Source organism: Notamacropus eugenii, chromosome 1 (genome assembly GCF_028372415.1).
Source record: "Notamacropus eugenii isolate mMacEug1 chromosome 1, mMacEug1.pri_v2, whole genome shotgun sequence".
Taxonomy (NCBI): Eukaryota; Metazoa; Chordata; class Mammalia; order Diprotodontia; family Macropodidae; genus Notamacropus; species Notamacropus eugenii.
The window spans coordinates 345,442,850-345,460,178 of NC_092872.1; the positions used below are offsets into that span (position 1 = coordinate 345,442,850).

At 39.1% G+C, this 17,329-nt stretch overlaps 1 protein-coding gene across 1 annotated transcript; it reads left to right on the forward strand.

Moving 5' to 3' along the window:
- The first annotated feature begins 380 nt into the window (after window positions 1–380).
- Window positions 381–2,326, forward strand: UQCRQ (ubiquinol-cytochrome c reductase complex III subunit VII). The gene is made up of 3 exons (XM_072630030.1): window positions 381–628; window positions 765–938; window positions 2,116–2,326. The coding sequence occupies exons 2-3, from the start codon at window positions 785–787 to the stop codon at window positions 2,205–2,207; spliced, it is 246 nt and encodes an 81-aa protein (XP_072486131.1). The 5' UTR covers window positions 381–628; window positions 765–784; the 3' UTR covers window positions 2,208–2,326.
- Window positions 2,327–17,329: the final 15,003 nt, after the last annotated feature.

Genomic DNA, 17,329 nt, shown 5'->3' on the forward strand with positions numbered 1-17,329 from the left:
GTGAACGAGTGAGTGAATGAGTGAACGAGTGAGTGAACGAATGAGGGAATGAGTGAATGAATGAGGGAATGAATGAATGAATGAGTGAACGAGTGAGTGAACGAGTGAGTGAATGAATGAATGAGGGAATGAGAGAGTGAATGAGTGAGTGAACGAGTGAGTGAATGAGTGAGTGAATGAAAGGAATAAATGAGCGAATGTCTGAATGGAGTGAGTGAATGAATGAATGATACAAAAGGTCTTTTTTATTTCCTGGCATTAGGGAGAAGGATCCAGAAGCCGGGACACAACTAGAACATGTGTGCCAGGTATCGGAGAAGAGGGCAGCCCCAGGAGAAGGCGGTCCCGGCTCCCACGTGGGCAGCCAGCCCAGCCAATCACCGGCAGCCCCGCCTGCTCGGGGGCGGGCTCGATTCGGAGGCCGGGTCCCTCTCTCTGCCCGACTCCGGTCTCCGTTGGGTCTGTGCACTTCTCCCCAGAGAGGGGAGAGGTATTCTCTTCCCCCCGCGAGAACAGCAATATGGTCTCTCCCGGAAGTTGTCTTACCCAACCCGCGGGCTTGCCCCGGAAATGTAAAGGTCCGGGGGCACGACCCGCAGTTTTTGGAGGGCGAAGCGTCCTGAGGCTGGTGAGGCTGCTGGGGGGTTCCCCGGACGGGGACGGGGGTGCGGGGAGGGGTCCCGACGGGCGCCTCTGGGAGCCGGGCCCGGCCGGGGTCTCCGTGGCCTCGGCCCGCACCGGTAACTGTGTGTCTGCTCCTCCAGGGACCCAGGACGCCGCGAAGATGGGCCGCGAGTTCGGGAACCTGATTCGGGTGAGGCACATCATCTCCTACAGCCTGTCCCCGTTCGAGCAGAGGGCCTTCCCCAGCTACTTCACCAAGGGCATCCCCAACATGCTCCGCAGGACGCAGGACTCCATCCTACGGGTCGCCCCCCGTAAGTGCAGCCCGGGCCTGGCCTTTGGGGCGCCCGCCTCCCATGACCACCCCCACTTCCCAGGCTTGACTTCGAGAACTTCGGGTGACCCCTGGGGAGCGAGGGTCAGAGCGTACCCCAAGGACCCCAAAAGATGAGGCTGAAGTAGACGCAGGAGCCCCGGACTCACGGGTCCCGCGTTCAGGGGATGGCGCGGTTATTAGAACCATAAAATCCTGCTTTTCCTCCGCTTCCTTATAGTCTGGTCAATCATAGTCAGAAAAGGCTTGTCCTCAGCGTGCAGGAAATTTTAAAATCCGCCTAAGTGCCTCCTTCAGGGTGCACGGACACCAACGATAGCCTGCATCTCTGTAGGGATGGATGGTTTACCAAGCCCTTTACTTACCGCGACCTGTGAGGTTGCTAGGTGTCCCCATCTTACAGATAAGGCTCTCAGAGATGAAATAATTTTCCCATAATTACCTGCTAATAAAGGGTAAACCCTAGGTTTGAACCCAGGTTTTAAACTACTTACTCTGAAATGGGGTGTGGGAGTGGGTGAATTTGTATGAAAACAGGCCTAGGAAGAGTGTTTTTGATCCTAGCTTAGGGTAGGGGTGCTTAGTTGCTGTTTTTTTTGTAATATATATTTTATTTTGTTAAAAATTTCCCAATTACATGCAAAATTTTTTGATATTCATTTTTTAAAAATTTTGAGTTCCAAATTCCCTCCCTCCTCTTTGAGAAGGCATGTAATTTGATACCAGTTGGTATCATGCAAAACCCAAGTCCATGTTGGACCTATGCCGGTTTTAACTCAGGCAGGCAGGTGGCAGAGTGCTGGGACTGGGAGTTCAGGTCTGGCCTCAGACCTTCTGGCTGTGTGACCCTGGGAAAATCACTTCACCTTGTAAAATGAGCTGGAAGAGGAATGACAAACCACTCCAGCACCTTTACCAAGAAAACCCTAAATGGGATCACAAATAGACAGGGCTGGACCACAGCAAGTATTTTAACTCCCTGCAAAATGGATTCGCCGTAACCTACCATAATATCTTTTAGATCTAGGAATGGGTGGTGGAGGGGATAGGCACAGGTGGATGTAATCACTCCCTGCTACTTTAACAAAGTAAAAGACCTAGTCTGCTGTGGTGTTTTGTGTGTACTTACTGCTTTTCCTTAATTTTGGTTCTTAAAGCATTTATAGCCTTTTACTTCCTCTATACGTGGGGAACCCAGGAGTTTGAGAAATCCAAGAGGAAGAAGCCAACTGACTTTGGAGAAGAATAATAAGCAAACCAGAGGAAAGTGCAGCAGTCTTGGTTCCCTGTGACTTGGGGCACCAATAGAAGAGGAGTGTATAAAGATAGTTTGAAGATGTAGTAAACTTCACATTTTACAAACTGTTACAGTGTGGTCTTTTCCTTCTGGTTTTTTATTTTTGAAATAAAAAAAATTGGGTACAGTATTCCTGAACCCTCACCTGGGAGGTCTCTCACATGCTGACACCTTTAGAAGTACGATTCATTTAGCAACATTTACAAAATAGGCCTTACCCTCAAAGGGGAATTAGCAGAAAATTAAATACAAAATATCTACTTAGTAATTTCTGGGTGTAGGTAGTAGCAACTGAGGGATGGGAAGTGAGGATTAGGATGGGCTTGCCTTATAGGAAACCTTGAAAAAAGCCCAGGATTCCATCAGATAGAGGCAAGGAGGGAGTGCCTTCCAGCCATGTGGGACAGTATGCAAAGGCATGGAGATAGGAGATGCATTGTGTACAGAAAAAAAAAAGTAGGCCCATGTAACTTGAATGTAGAATAATTTGCAATGAACTCAAAAAGAGATTGTAGCCAAATAGTGGAGAGCTATAAAAGCCAAACAATGGACTTTGCATTTTATCCTAGAACCCCAGAGGAGTCTGTAGCGTTTTTTTGCAGGGAAGTGACATGATCAGACTTGTGTTCTGGGAATATTAATTTGGCTGCTGTTGGAAGGATGAATTAGAGAATACAGGCAAGAAAACCAATTGAGAGTTTGTTGCTTTACAGTTTAGGCAAGAGGTTGATTAAAGTCTGAACCAGGCTGGTAACCAAATGAATAGAGAGAAGAGGATGGATGGGTACAACATAAAATGTGAAGGTCAAATCAACAAGACTTGACAACTGATTTATGAGATATGAGAAAGAGGGAATTGAGGATTACTTCTGGTTGTGAACTTTGGTAACTGGGAGAATGCAATTAGACAATTAAGAGACTTGGAAACCATGGAAAGAACACTTTCAATTATATGATAAGATTGGAAGCCAGATCATAACGTATTGAGAAGTCAATAGGAGATGAAAAGTGGAAGTGAGTATAGATAGCCTTTTCAAGGATTTTGGCTATTAAAAGAACTATGTGATAATATCTTAAGGGGGCAGTAGAATCAAGTAAAGGATTTTTAAGAGTAGATGAGACTTGGGCATCTTTTTTTTCATGAGAAAATGCATATAGAATTTATTGATTGGTGTGAGAAAAACACCTTTGTAAAGCCTCATAAATTATAAATTTCCATTACTTACAGTTAAAAGATTTTCCATCCATTCATTGGCCATTTATTAAGTATTTATTAAATTAGGTGATTAAGAAGATAAAAATGCAATTAAGGCATAGTTACTGTCAGAGCTTTGCAATCCTGTAAGGGAAATATGAAATATACAAATTGACAATATGATAAATATACAGAATTACAGTGCAAAATAGAATACATAAAAACATTAAGACAAGTACAAAGGGCTATTCAAGAATCAAGGAAAGAAAGATCATTTTTTTTTTGGAGGTGCAAGTGTGTTCATCCTTCATTGCCCGAAGAATGTCCTTCACATGCCATCAAAGAAATGATGACATGACTTGCACTTGACTTTGTTTTGAACGAGGGAGGGCTGTGCAGGTCACCAGCCTCACTTCTCCTCCAGAGCCATCTGAATCCAGTGACCAGATATTCATCAGAATGACCCAGGATAAGCCAATTGGGGTTAAGTGACTTGCCCAAGGTAACACAGCTAGTGAATGTCAAGTGTCTGAGCTGAGATTTGAACTCAGGTTCTTGACTCCTGCAGTGGTGCTCTATCCACTGCACCACCTAGCTGCCCCAAAGGTGCAAGTAAGGCTTCCTGAAAGAGGTTGCATTTTTAGAAAAATGGTAAGCCTTCAAGAGGTTAAAGGAAGAGGAAAGAATTGTTTCCCAGAACACTCTAGACACGGAATAGTGAGAGTAAAGGCATGGAGGTTGGTTTTAAGTCTCTCCTAAGGTTAATTTTTACTCTATCTTCTTATTGGCTACTTATGTTGCTGGGACACGACAAAATGACTCAGATTCTTTTGAATGAAAGTAAATTTGGGTAGCCACTTTACCCCATAAATTCAACATACTCGTGGTAGAGTGCATTTCCTCTATCTGAGCTTTGTAGTTAGGATACTAGTGAGCTTCTGTTTGATCTTGTCTTCCCATCAAATACTGCAATTCCAATGGCACACTTACTTTCTACACACTTGCTAATAATTAAGCTGTTTGGTCCTGAAAAAGCCACTACATACTCTTGGCTCTTTTAATTCTCAGGTTGCATGGTTCCAACTCTTAGTTCTATCGGAGCTGAGTCATGGTATGAAGTGATAAAAGAGGATAGTGTGCCGATGAACCAGATCCAACTCTTGTTTTTAATTTCACCCACCCTAACAGGTATCCTAAAGTTGAATCTTTTCTCCAATTAATATAAAGAAATTATAGTTGGGTGTTTATCTAAAAAAGAGAAAGGCAGAAGATGGTCTCAAACCAAAATTTATCTCTGTTCTGGCAGAGAAAAAGCAGATGCTAATGGCAAATTGTGTATGAAGTGACTGTTTTGGTGGTGAAGTGGTGGTACCATGAATAGTAATATGTGTATACAATTAAGCAAAAAAGCCAGAAACATCCTGATATGAAAATAAAGCCACCATTTCCTCTTGTTAATAACTAGCTGGAAAAGTATGTTTTTATACAAAGGGATCAGAGCACAGGATACTGGCCAGGAACAAAAGTCACCAGAGTAGAGGTTCTAACCTGCTATAAGGTATCATGAGAGCACTATTTACCTTGGAAGCAAGGGCCATCAGGAGTGGGGGAAATTCTGCTTAAAAGGTGCCAGATTGGTTTCACAATTTTGCCTTAGTAGAACACTTTGGCTATCTGGGAAACGGAAAACTACTATATTATTTGTTTTATCCATAGCCACAAATGCCATACTTGTAGGAGAACCCTAATTCCTTTGCTGAATTAAATAAGGTAAGTGCATTGTTTAGCCACTTCCAACTTCTTTTTTGCCCAGCTCCCTATAATCTGATGGCTGCTACTCACATCACTCTTGTGAAACTATTCTCTAAAGTAACCACTATCCTCCTAATTGCCAAACTCAATGGAACTTTTCTGTCCTCATCCTTCCTTGCTGTTATGCAAAATCTGACCCCTTTGACCACTGTCCTAATTTTACTCTTTGGTTACTGTGTTTTCATTCTCCTCCCATCCCTTAACTGTAAAACCTCTCCCTCACCCTACTCCCACCTCCTGTACCTCCCTTTCTTGGCTTTATATACTCCCTGGACTATGGATCCCTATGCCAATGATTCACAAATCTGTCTATGGTTCGAGATTTGGGCATCTTTGTAAACAGTTGAAAAGGAGCCAGCATGTAAGGAAAGATTGCAAATTGCCCAACACTTTACCTAGTTCAAGTAGGTTTGAGATGATTTGTCTTCAGTTTTCCCCCTTGTTTTCTAGCATCTAGAAAGATAAGATGCCTGACATCCCCCAAAGCTGAATTTGAGAGATGATGGATAATGCAGGCTGTGTGATGTGTGCATGTGCCCAACATGATTGATACATGTTGAATTTATATGCATTGTTTCACAAACATTGTTTGTTCTTTACAAAATCAGCAATCCCTGTGCTTTAAAGGGTGGCTAATTTGTTCATTGATGACAGGTGATTGATATTTCCTTAGCTGTTAGTGCATTGGTCATTTTAGTAAAAAGGACATTTTTCCAGAATTGAGCCCACTGAAGAGAACAGATACTTACTAAATGCTCATCTATGCAGAATCCAAATACCTCAGAATACAATCCAGAAAAGGTCTGAACTGTCCTGAAGGACACCTCTTTTTAAAAGGCCCTACCCTCTGTGGAGTTGCATGAAGTACTGCCTGATATAAGATTGAAAACAGCTGGAAGGTTCACATTGATCTTCTCAACTCAATGACTAAAGAAGGTTCTTTAGGTCAGGGCCCCAAATCTTTTTGCTTTTCTTTCTAGTAAATACCTCTAGTAGCCCCAGTTGGGGGATATACTTGGTTTAGAACTTGGAGAACTCAAATCATTTATTCAAAAAACATGCCTTCGATATGCACTTTCAGTACTAGAGACAGAAAAATAGAGATGATACAGGTCTTGTCTCAAGCAGCTTGCAATATAAGATGAAGGATAATAAGTGCACAAATAATTGATTCGAGGGGGAATCAGCCATATGGGACAGTATGCAAAGGCATGGAGGTGGGAGATGCACTGTGTACAGGGAAAAAAAAATAGGCTCATGTAATTGGAATGTAATGGGCTTAGGCACAGCTATGTGACCCCTTCCAGTGATATTTAGCAGGAATTGAAAGACTATTGTACAGGCAGAAACAAGAAGACTTGTCGATTGAATTTAGGAAAGGGAATTGTCAAGAATACTTCAAGGGCATAAGTCTGATAGTGTTGCTATCAACAAAAATACAAAATCAGGGAAAAGGGCAGATTTCAGATTGATGATAAGTACAATTTTAGACATGCTGAATATTTGATACAGCCAAGAGGCAACTGGAAATGCAGGATTGGAGGTGGAAATACAGATTTGAGAGTCGTCTGCACAAGAATGATAACAGGGAGTGAATGAGATTACCAAGGGAGAAAAAGTAGGGAGGAAAGAGGGCAAACGAGAGTACCTCTTTTCTAGGGAACCTGACAATGAAAGAAAGAGAAGAAAGATAAAAATATTAAGAAGTGGCAGGGTCAAGAAAGGAATTGTTGGGGATAAGGGAGAGAGCAATATTTGAGGTCTGAGAGGGAGGGATAGAAGATGCACAAGAAAGAAGGGTTGATTGATGGAGAAAGGTCAGGTCATGGAATAGGATTGTATGACACTGGGGTTGGGTGGTTCAGTTTGGCAGTGTGATAGCTGAAATAACTGAGGAAACAAAGGTTTGAGCTTCCAGGCATAGCAATTTATTAAGCAATGCATGCCAATTGCATAACAAATTGGGACCAGGCCTTCTCAGCTTGGCATTGGACCCCAAATGCAAGAGGAGACAGATTTTTATGAATTTAAGGAAAACAATTAAAAGGATATAATCTAGGATTCAAGATTAGGTAATCTGATTTCTAATTGGAGGGAAGATTAGGGACTTTCCAAATTGAGATTGTGTTTGTCCTTGGCTGCCGGAGAAGACCATGCCATCAGATAAATAACGACATGACTTGCACTTGACCTTGTTTTGAGTGAGGGAGGGCTGTGCAGGTCACCAGCCTCACTTCTCCTCCAGAGCCATCTGAATCCAGTGACCAGATATTCATCAGGATGACTGGACATGTCCCAGGATGCACTGGGAGACCTTGGGCCTTTTAGGCCAATTCCCTGAAATGAGAAAAAAGGGTGTCCCAACTCCCCTCCAAGTGTCTATATTCAATCTAAGGAACAAGGAAACAGAAACTGATCGACCAGTAAGTACAGCACCAGATAAGACATATGGGTTGCTTGAGATGTGTAATTGTGAAAAAGCTTTGGATCTGACTGGGTTTTTGATCAGCATAACCTTGTTCTCTGGTTAAAGGTCTCCTATTGTTCATCCTTTGTTCTCAAAGAGGACCAATGACATCAGCAGGGTGAAAACATAGGAATACAATGGTGCTTCCTCCAAATGGTAAATAGAAGGTATTAGGCACTAAGAGCTAGCATTATCTACAATAGTAAAACAGCATCTGTACTAAGATCAGGAGTAAAGCAAGGGTACCCATTATCAACACTATTATTTAATATAATTCTAGAAATTCAGAGAATATGCATTAGCAAAGAAGAAATAAACTTATTTTATCTACAGATGATATGATATTTACCTAGAGAATTCTAGAGATTCAGCTAAAAAATTAATTGAAACAAAAATTCACAGATTTCAAGGGAAATATTAGAAACAAGTAGAAATGAAAGAAGCCCAATAGTACCAGATCTCAAAATATACTAGTAGTATTTAATATAACAAATTGGTACTAGTTAAAAGAATAATGGGAAGATTGGTGAATGGAATACGTTAGATAAACAAGGGCTGGAAGCAATTGAGCATAGTAGTATAGTGTTCAATAAACTTAGGGAACATTAATTACTGAAGTAAGGATAAAAATTACTGGGAAAATTGGAAAATCATCTGGTAAATATTAGGTTTAGACCACCACTTCATGCCATATTCCAATAACCTACAAATAGATACCTGACCTAAGAATAAAAAGTCATATCTTTTAAAAATTTGAGAAGAAAGAAAGAAAAAAGGAGAAGGAGAAAGAAAGGATTTATCATTCACAACTATAAGGTGGAGAACCTTACCTACACAAGGGAGAGGGGTGGTCATAAAACAGAAAATGAACAGTTCTGTTTACATGAAAGGCTTTTACACAAGCAAAATGAATGCAGTTTGAATCAGAAGGGAAACAATTTGGAAAAACTAAGTCAAATTTTTATGTTAAATATATAATATCCATTATATAATAAAAGTGGACGTAAATTAGGTTGGGTTGTTGTCCTTTGTTTTTGAAAAGGACCAAAATGACATCACTATGTTAGAGCCAAGTTACAGTGTGTCTGCCTGTGGCTGATCAGATCAATAGATGCTCAGAATGCTCTACCACAAGTCACATACAAATAGTCCATATGAACATTTTGAGTGGATTCTCTAAATTTGTGCATCTCACATTTCTTTTGAGTTACTCTAATTCTACTTTGCTCGTAAAACACACGATCTTCTCCAATGAGGGCACACCATGCTGGGTAGTCCTGTGCCAGTGTCTCCCATGTCACACAATCAGTTCCAAAGTTCTTCAGAGAGACCTTGAGAGTGTCCTTGTATCGCTTCTTCTGACCACTATTTGAATACTTGCCCTGTGTGAGTTCTCCTTAAAGTAGTCTCTTAGACAAACGTACATTCTGTGCCCCAATAGCTAAGTGATCAAAAGATAAGAACAGGCAGTTCTCAGAGAAATGCATCAAAGGCATGAACACTGTATCTTTCTTCTTTGTGCATAATTCCAAATTGTTTTCCAGAATGAGTGAACTAATTCATAGATCCACCAATGGTCTGCAAGTTATTATGAAGAAGGGAAAGAGGCTTTTCTGTGTCTTCTACATTGCCATAGAATCATATGACTTTAGAACTCGATGGAGCCTTAAGAGATCATCTGAGTATAGCACTTCATTTTATAGAAGACCCAGAGAAATGAAGTGACTGCACAAGGTTACACAATCATTTAATATCAGAGCTGGAATTAGAGTCTAGGACTCCTGATTCCCATACCGGTCCATCTGGCTAAATTTCAAGAGCAATCGGGCAATAGCTTTGTCAACAACTATGTTTGACTAGCTCTGAATTCCCTCTGAACTCAGAAACTTTTTTGTGCCTATGACTCTGGGAATGGCATTAACTTTCAGTTTGCAACATTCATTTTTACAAGATTTAGAGTTCTAAATTTTTCCCCTCCTTGCCCTCCCCCTCCCCAGATAACATGCAATCTGATATAGGCTACACATATACAATCATATTAAACATATTTCTACATTAGTCATGTTGTAAAGAAAGAATCAGAACCACAGGGAAAAACCATGAGAAAGAAAAAGCAAAAACAAAAAAGAGAAAATAGTTATTCTTTGATCTCCATTCAAACTCCATAGTTCTTTCTCTGGATGTGGATAGCATTTTTCATCATGAGTCTTTTGGAACTCTCTTAGATCATTGCACTGTTGAGAAGAGCTAAGTCTATCAAGAATGTTTATTGTACAATATTGCAATTGTACACTGTGTACAACGTTCTCCTGGTTCCGTTCACTTCACTCAGCGTCAGTTCATGTATGTCTTTTCAGGTTTTTCTGAAATCCATCTGCTTATCATTACTTATGGAACAACAGTAATGTAGCATCGTTACTGTATTAAATTCATATACCACCATATACCACAACTTGTTCAGTCATTCCCAGTTGATGGGCATCCCCTCAATTTCCAATTCTGCGCTACCACAAAAAGAGCTGCTAGAAATATTTTTGTACATGTGGGTGCTTTTCCCTTTCTTATGATCTCTTTGGGATATAGAACTAATAGCGGTATTGTTGGATTAAAAGGTATGGAGAGTTTTATTGTCCTTTGGGGCTATAAAATATATATAGTTCCAAATTACTCTGCAGAATGGTTGATCAGTTCACAACTCCACCAACAATGCATTAATGTTTCAATTTTCCCATATCTTCTCCAACATTTATCATTTTCCTTTTTTGTCATGTTAGCCAATGTTAGATATGATGTGGTATCTCAGAATTGTTTTGATTTGCATTTCTTTCATAAATAGTGATTTAGAGCATTTTTCTTAAGACTAGAGATAGCTTTAATTTCCTCATCTGAAACCACCTGTTCCTATCCTTTGACCATTTCTCAACTAAGGAATGACTTGTATTCTTTTAAATTTGACTCAGTTCTCTATATAGTTTTAAAATGAGGCCTTTATCAGAGACACTGGCTATAAAAATTGTTTCCCAGCTTCCCGTTTCCCTTCTAATCTTGGTTACATTGGCTTTGCTTGTGAAAAAAATTAATATAATGTAATAAAAATTATTCATTTTTCATTTCATAATCTTCTCTATCTCATTCGGTCATAAATTCTTTCATGCTCCATAGATCTGACAGGTAAACTATTCCTTGCTCTCCTAATTTGCTCATAGTATCCCCCTTTATATCTAAATCATGTACCCATTTTGACCCTATGTTGGTATACAGTATAAAATATTGGTCTATATCTAATTTCTGCTATGCTATTTTCCAGTTTTCCCAGGAATTTTTGTCAAATGGTGAATTCTTATCCTAGAAGCTGGAGTCTTTGGACTTATCAAACCACAGATTACTGTAGTGATTGACTACTGTGTCTTGATCACTTAGGATTCTTATGGGATGTTATGATGTCATGCTACCAAAATTACTTGTAACTGGTCACTGAGCCCCAGTCCTTAGAAGCATACCTAGACTGCTTTAATGCAATTCTCCAGGTAGAAAAGACTGAGGACCTTGCTTCTGGGAGAACTATCATCACATATAATAGAAGTACACTGGAGCATTCTCTCAAGATATCAGGCTGAACTTGAAATTGGGTAAAAGTATTTGGTGCTTTCTTCCTATTCTGAGACATAACTGGTGCCCAACAAAGAACTGGAAATTGAGGGGATACCCATCAAATGGGGAATGGCTGTACGAGTTGTGATATATGATTGAGATGGAATACTATTGTGCAATAGGAATTGATGAAGGGGATGGTTTCAGAAAAACTTAGCAAGGCTTATCTGAACTGATGTGAAGTGAAGTGAAGCAGAACCAGGAAAACAATTTATACAGTAAGAACAATATTATAAAGATAATCAGCTGTGATTACCAACTACTCTGATCAATAAAATAAACCACTGCAATTCCAAAGGACTCATGATGAAGAATGTTATCCAGCTCCAGAAAGAGAACTAATGAATTCTGAGTGCAGATTAAAGCATTTTCACTTTATTTTTCTTCCTTTCTTTTTTTCAACATGTCTAATATGGAAATATGTTTTGCATGACTTCACATGTGTAATGGGCATCATGCTGCTTGCCTTTTCAATGGGTTGGGAAGGGCTTGGAGGAAGAGAGAGATTTTGGAATTATGAATTTTTTAAATGTTATAATAAATTAAAATTTTAAAAAAAGAACTTGTGCCCAAGTAGTTCCTTAGACAGTCACAATTTTGGAAATCCACAAACAGAAAAAAAAATTGGACAAAACAGTTAGTTCATCAATGATCTAGACATGGAACAGGAAAGTATGTTTGGGTGGGGCTCTCATATCTTACTATTCCCACCCACCCCACTGCCACTCTGGGAAAAGCTTTATCCCTCCTTCCATTCCTGCATGTCAGGATGCTGTCTCCCTTCTACAGTGATTCTGCTTTCCAATTTTACAAACATTGTCTGACCCTCTGAAACATGTTCAAGTTCCAGTGCTCCATGCTAATTCTTGTTACTGAAAAGCAAATACATTTTGATCTTTGATTAAGCTTTCCTTGGAAAAGTTTTTCCATTTCTGGGATTTTCATATTTCATTAATCCTCTCCTTCTTATGGGGAGAAAAATAAAGTTTTCAATCACATGCTAGGTCCATTTTATTTTTTCCATTTTCATTCACTGTTATCACCTAATAAACAGAAAAACATTTTAAGTGGTTAAATGACACCGTTTACCAAACCTCATAGCCAATTTTACTGTAAACATTGTTTTCTTCCTTTGCAAAGGGACTTCACAGAATCTTAAATCCAAAAGATACCAATTTAATGATGATATAGTCCCCAATTCTTATATTGTAGATAAGGAAGATGAATCCCAGGGTTTGGAAGTGATATGCCCAATGTCAAACATCAAGTTAGTGGCAAGCTAGGGGTAGAGCCCAGATCTCCTGGATAGAGGTTAAAGGCTCTTTTCAATACACTCTACTGATTGGGTATAGGTCTAATCTTGAGGAACGTCAGCTGGGCTCACAGGAGCTGAAGTACTGACCCCACTCCCTGCTCTGTATGTGGTTTGGACTCTAAGGAGGGGAGAAAGGTAGGCTCCCTGTTCTCACATTCTTCATCTCATTTTTTTCCATAAAAAAAATTTACTTATAGTTTAGATTATGGCTTATATCTAGTGTTGTCCCAAAATGGGATAATTAAAAAATATTCAATTGAAATTAAGGGGATATCCATCACTTTGGGAATGGCTAAACAAGTTAATGGGATAGAATACTACAGTGCTGTAAGGAATGATGAAGGGGATGGTTTCTGAAAAATCTGGTGAGACTTATATGAACTGATGCAAAGTGAAGGGGATAGAACTAAGAGAAAAATTTACACAGTAACAGTATTACTGTAATAATAATTAACTGTGAAAGACTTAGTAACTCTAACCAATACAATTACCTACCACAATTTCAAAGAACTCACGATAAAAAATGCTCTTTACCCCCCAGAAAGAGAACTTATTGACTCAGAGTATAGATTGAAGCATATTTTCTCTTTCTCTTTCTTTCTTTTAGAACATTGCTAATGTGGAAATTTGTTTTGCATGACTTCATATTTGTAATGAGTTTTGTATTTCTTGTCTTCTCAATGTGTAGGAGAGTGAAACTTGCTTTACTCATCTGTGAAATAAGTATAACAATACCCATATTATTTATTTCTAGGATTGTTTTGGGGAAAGATCTTTACAAATATTAAACCAATATGAAAATGGGAGTTATTAAAATGTCTGCTGTCTTATACACATACAACAAAGGAGGCAAAACCCACTTTAGACTTATTTTCATTTATTTATTTATTTTTAGATTACGACATTCATTTCCACAAAATTTTGAGTTCTAATTTTTCTCCCCATCTCTCCCCTCCCCCCACCCCATAACACCTTGCATTCTGATTACCCCTCCCTTCTATCACACCCCACCCTTCCCTTATCCCCATCTTCTCACTTTTCTTGTAGGGTAAGATAGATTTCTATACCCCATTACCTATATTTCTTATTTTCCAGTTATATGCAATAACAATTCTCACCATTCATTTCTAATACTTTGAATTCCAACTTCTCTCCCTTCTTCCCTCCCCATCCATTCCCACTGAGAAGGCAAGCAATTCAATACAGGCTATATATGTGTCGTTTTGCAAAAGACTTCCATAATAGTCACGTTGTGTAAGACTAACTATATTTCCCTCCATTCTACCCTTTCCCCTTTATTTTCTTCTCTCATTTGACCTTGTCCCTTCCCAAAAGTGTTTACTTCAAGTTACTCCCTTCCTCCACTTGCCTTCCCTTCTATCATTCCCCTCATCCTGCTTGTCCCCTTCTCCCCTACTTTCCTGTAGTGTAAGATAGATTTTCATACCAAATTTAGTGAGCATGTTATTCCCTCCTTAAGCCATATGGGAAGAGAGTAAGCTTCACTTTTCCTCTCACTTCCTCCCTTTTCTCCTCCATTGAAAAAAAATTTTCTTATCTGCTTTATGAGTGATAATTTGCCCCCATTCCATTTCTCTCTTTCTTCTCCTAATATATTTCTCTCTCACCCCTTAATTTTATTTTTTTTATAGATATCATCCCTTCTGAATCGACTCAACCTGTGCTCTCTATGTGTGTGTGTGTGTGTGTGTGTGTGTGTGTGTGTATGTAATCCCTCCACCTATCCAAATACTGAAAAAAGTCTCAAGAGTTACAAATACCATCTTTCCATGTAGGAATGTAAACAGTTCAGTTTTAGAAAGTCCCTTATGATTTCTCTTTCCTGTTTACCTTTTCATGTTTCTCTTGATTCTTGTGTTTGAAAGTCAAATTTTCTATTCATTTCTGGTCTTTTCATCAAGAATGCTTGAAAGTCCTCTATATCACTGAATGACCATTTTTTCCCTTGAACTATTATACTCAGTTTTTCTGGGTAGGTGATTTTTGGTTTTAATCCTAGTTCCTTTGACTTCTAGAATATCCTATTCCAAGCCCTTCGATACCTTGACGTAGAAGCTGATATGTCTTGTGTCATCCTGATTGTGTTTCCACAATACTTGAATTGTTTCTTTCAAGCTGCTTGCAATATTTTTCTCCTTCACCTGGGAACTCTGAAATTTGGCCACAGTATTCCTAGGAGTTTCTCTTTTCAGGTCTCTTTCAGGAGGTGATCAGTGGATTCTTTCAATATTTATTTTGCCCTCTGGTTCTAGAATATCAGGGAAGTTTTCCTGGATAATTTTATAAAAGATGATGTCGAGGCTCTTCTTTTGATCATGGCTTTCAGGTAGTCCCATAATTTTTAAATTGTCTCTCCTAGATCTGTTTTTCAGGTCAGTTGTTTTTCCAATGAGATAATTCACATTATCTTCCATTTTTTCATTCTTTTGGTTTTGTTTTGTGATTTCTTGGTTTCTCATAAAGTCATTAGCCTCCTTCTGTTCCATTCTAATTTTTAAAGAACTATTTTCTTCAGTGAGCTTTTGGACCTCCTTTTCCATTTGGCTAATTCTGCTTTTGAAAGCATTCTTCTCCTCATTGGCTTTTTGAACCTCTTTTGCCAATTGAGTTAGCCTATTTTTCAAGGTGTTATTTTCTTCAGCATTTTTGGGGTCTCCTTTAGCAAGCTGTTGACTCGTTTTTCATGATTTTCTTACATCTCTCTCATTTCTCTTCCTGGGGCCGGAGCTATGGGGGATCCTGCTCCCTTCTCAGTTATCTGAAAAAGCCCTCTCACTGATCTTTGGAGCCTGTGGGTTGAGAGATCTATGCTGCTGCTGGGGATTTTACCCCCGAGGCCTACTCCAGCCCTGCTTCTCCCAGCACCAGAGCTGTGCTCTGCTCTGCATCTGGTGTGACAGACCTTTCCAATTGGCCTTCCAGGTCACCCTGGGCTGGAAATCTCCTCCACTCCATTGTTCTGTGGCTTCTGCTGCTCTAGAATTTGTTGAGGGTCATTCTTTACAGGTATTTTATGGGCTGTGGGGGAAGAGCTGGAGTATGTGTGTCTTTCTACTCTACCATCTTGGCTCCGCCCCCCACTTTAGACTTATATTGATATTGTATTTTAAGTGACATGCTTCACAGGCTTTTACTTTTCATAACCAAAAAGCTGCCAGAAACATTCCACATAAAGCCCTTCTCACAGCAATGAATTAGAGAAACAGCAAAAAAGAACAGTGATCTACTGACAGCCATACTGGAAAAGGCCAGTACATAGAGTATCATAATACAAGTCAAAAGCATGAATTTTCAGTCTCAAAATGATAGCTCATGTGGCTCAAGCAAAATATAAAGCAATAAGAATATAATTTAAGGAATTCGTTATCATTTTGGACTTTGATGTGTATTTTCATTCATTCATTCATGTACTCATTCAATAAACATTAATTGAATAAAAAAGGAAGAAAGGAACGAGCAAACCATAGGCCAATGGACTTGACCTTAATTCCTAGCAAAATTCTAAAAATATGTTGTTATAGGGATAACTTGTGAACATCTAAAAGGAAAGCAGTGATCCCCTAAGAGTCAGCCATGGTTTCACCAAAAGCAGGTCATACTAGACTAATCTTTGTTTCTTTTCTTTTCTTTGACAGTTTAGAAAAGACAGATTAGGGAAACAACTTAATTTACCAAGATTTCAGCAAAGCATTAGAAACAATTTCTCTTCCTATTGTTTAGTACATCATAAGGAGATATGGACTAAACACAAATTTTTTTCATTGGTGTTTCAGAGCTTGTTGAATGAGCATACCCAAATAATAGTAATTAATGGGTCTATGGCTACCTAGAGAGAACTCTACTTGTGTCCCCGTTCAGTAGTTTTATCTGTACTACTGTATCTGCCCAAACCTGAGGTGGTTTTGGGGAGCAACAGTTCCGTTCTTCCTAAACAGTGTGGAGCAGGAGATGACTCTTGATTGGCTGAGAGAATGATGAGTGAGATGCTGTATTTGCAGAGACTTTGGAAAAAGTGGTTTAAGAGACTTTTGAATGGTGAAATGTAGGCACTCATCAGGCAAACCCCATTATCTTCCTTGACCTCTGGAGCTTGAATTCTGGAGAATGCTGAAAGTGGATTTCCCCTGGGTGAGGTCATTCTCTTTCCTTGTTAGAGCTGAGATCTCATCTTTCATCCAGCTAAAGAACTCATTTACATTTTTATTTTAAATCTGTGTTCTAAAATTTTAATCCTAAATCTGTATTCTAAGATTTTAATTCTTATTTGGTTTTCTAATACTTTAACTCTAATTCTGTGTCCTAAGACTTTAATTCTAATTCTCCCATCTAAAACTAATACTAATTGTGTTCTAAGCTAATACTTCTACTTTTGTGTTCTAAGATTTAATTGTAATTCTGTGTTCTAAGACTAATTCTAATGGAGTTTTTAAATTTTAATTCTAAATCTGTGTTCAAATACTTTAATTTTAATTCTGTACCTTAAGACATTATTTCAATTTCTGTGTGCTAAGACTAATTGTAATTTGGTGTTCTAAGACTAACTCAACTTCTGTGATTTAAGTCTAAGTCTAAATCTGTGTTGCAAGACTTAATTATAATTCTCTGTTCTAAGA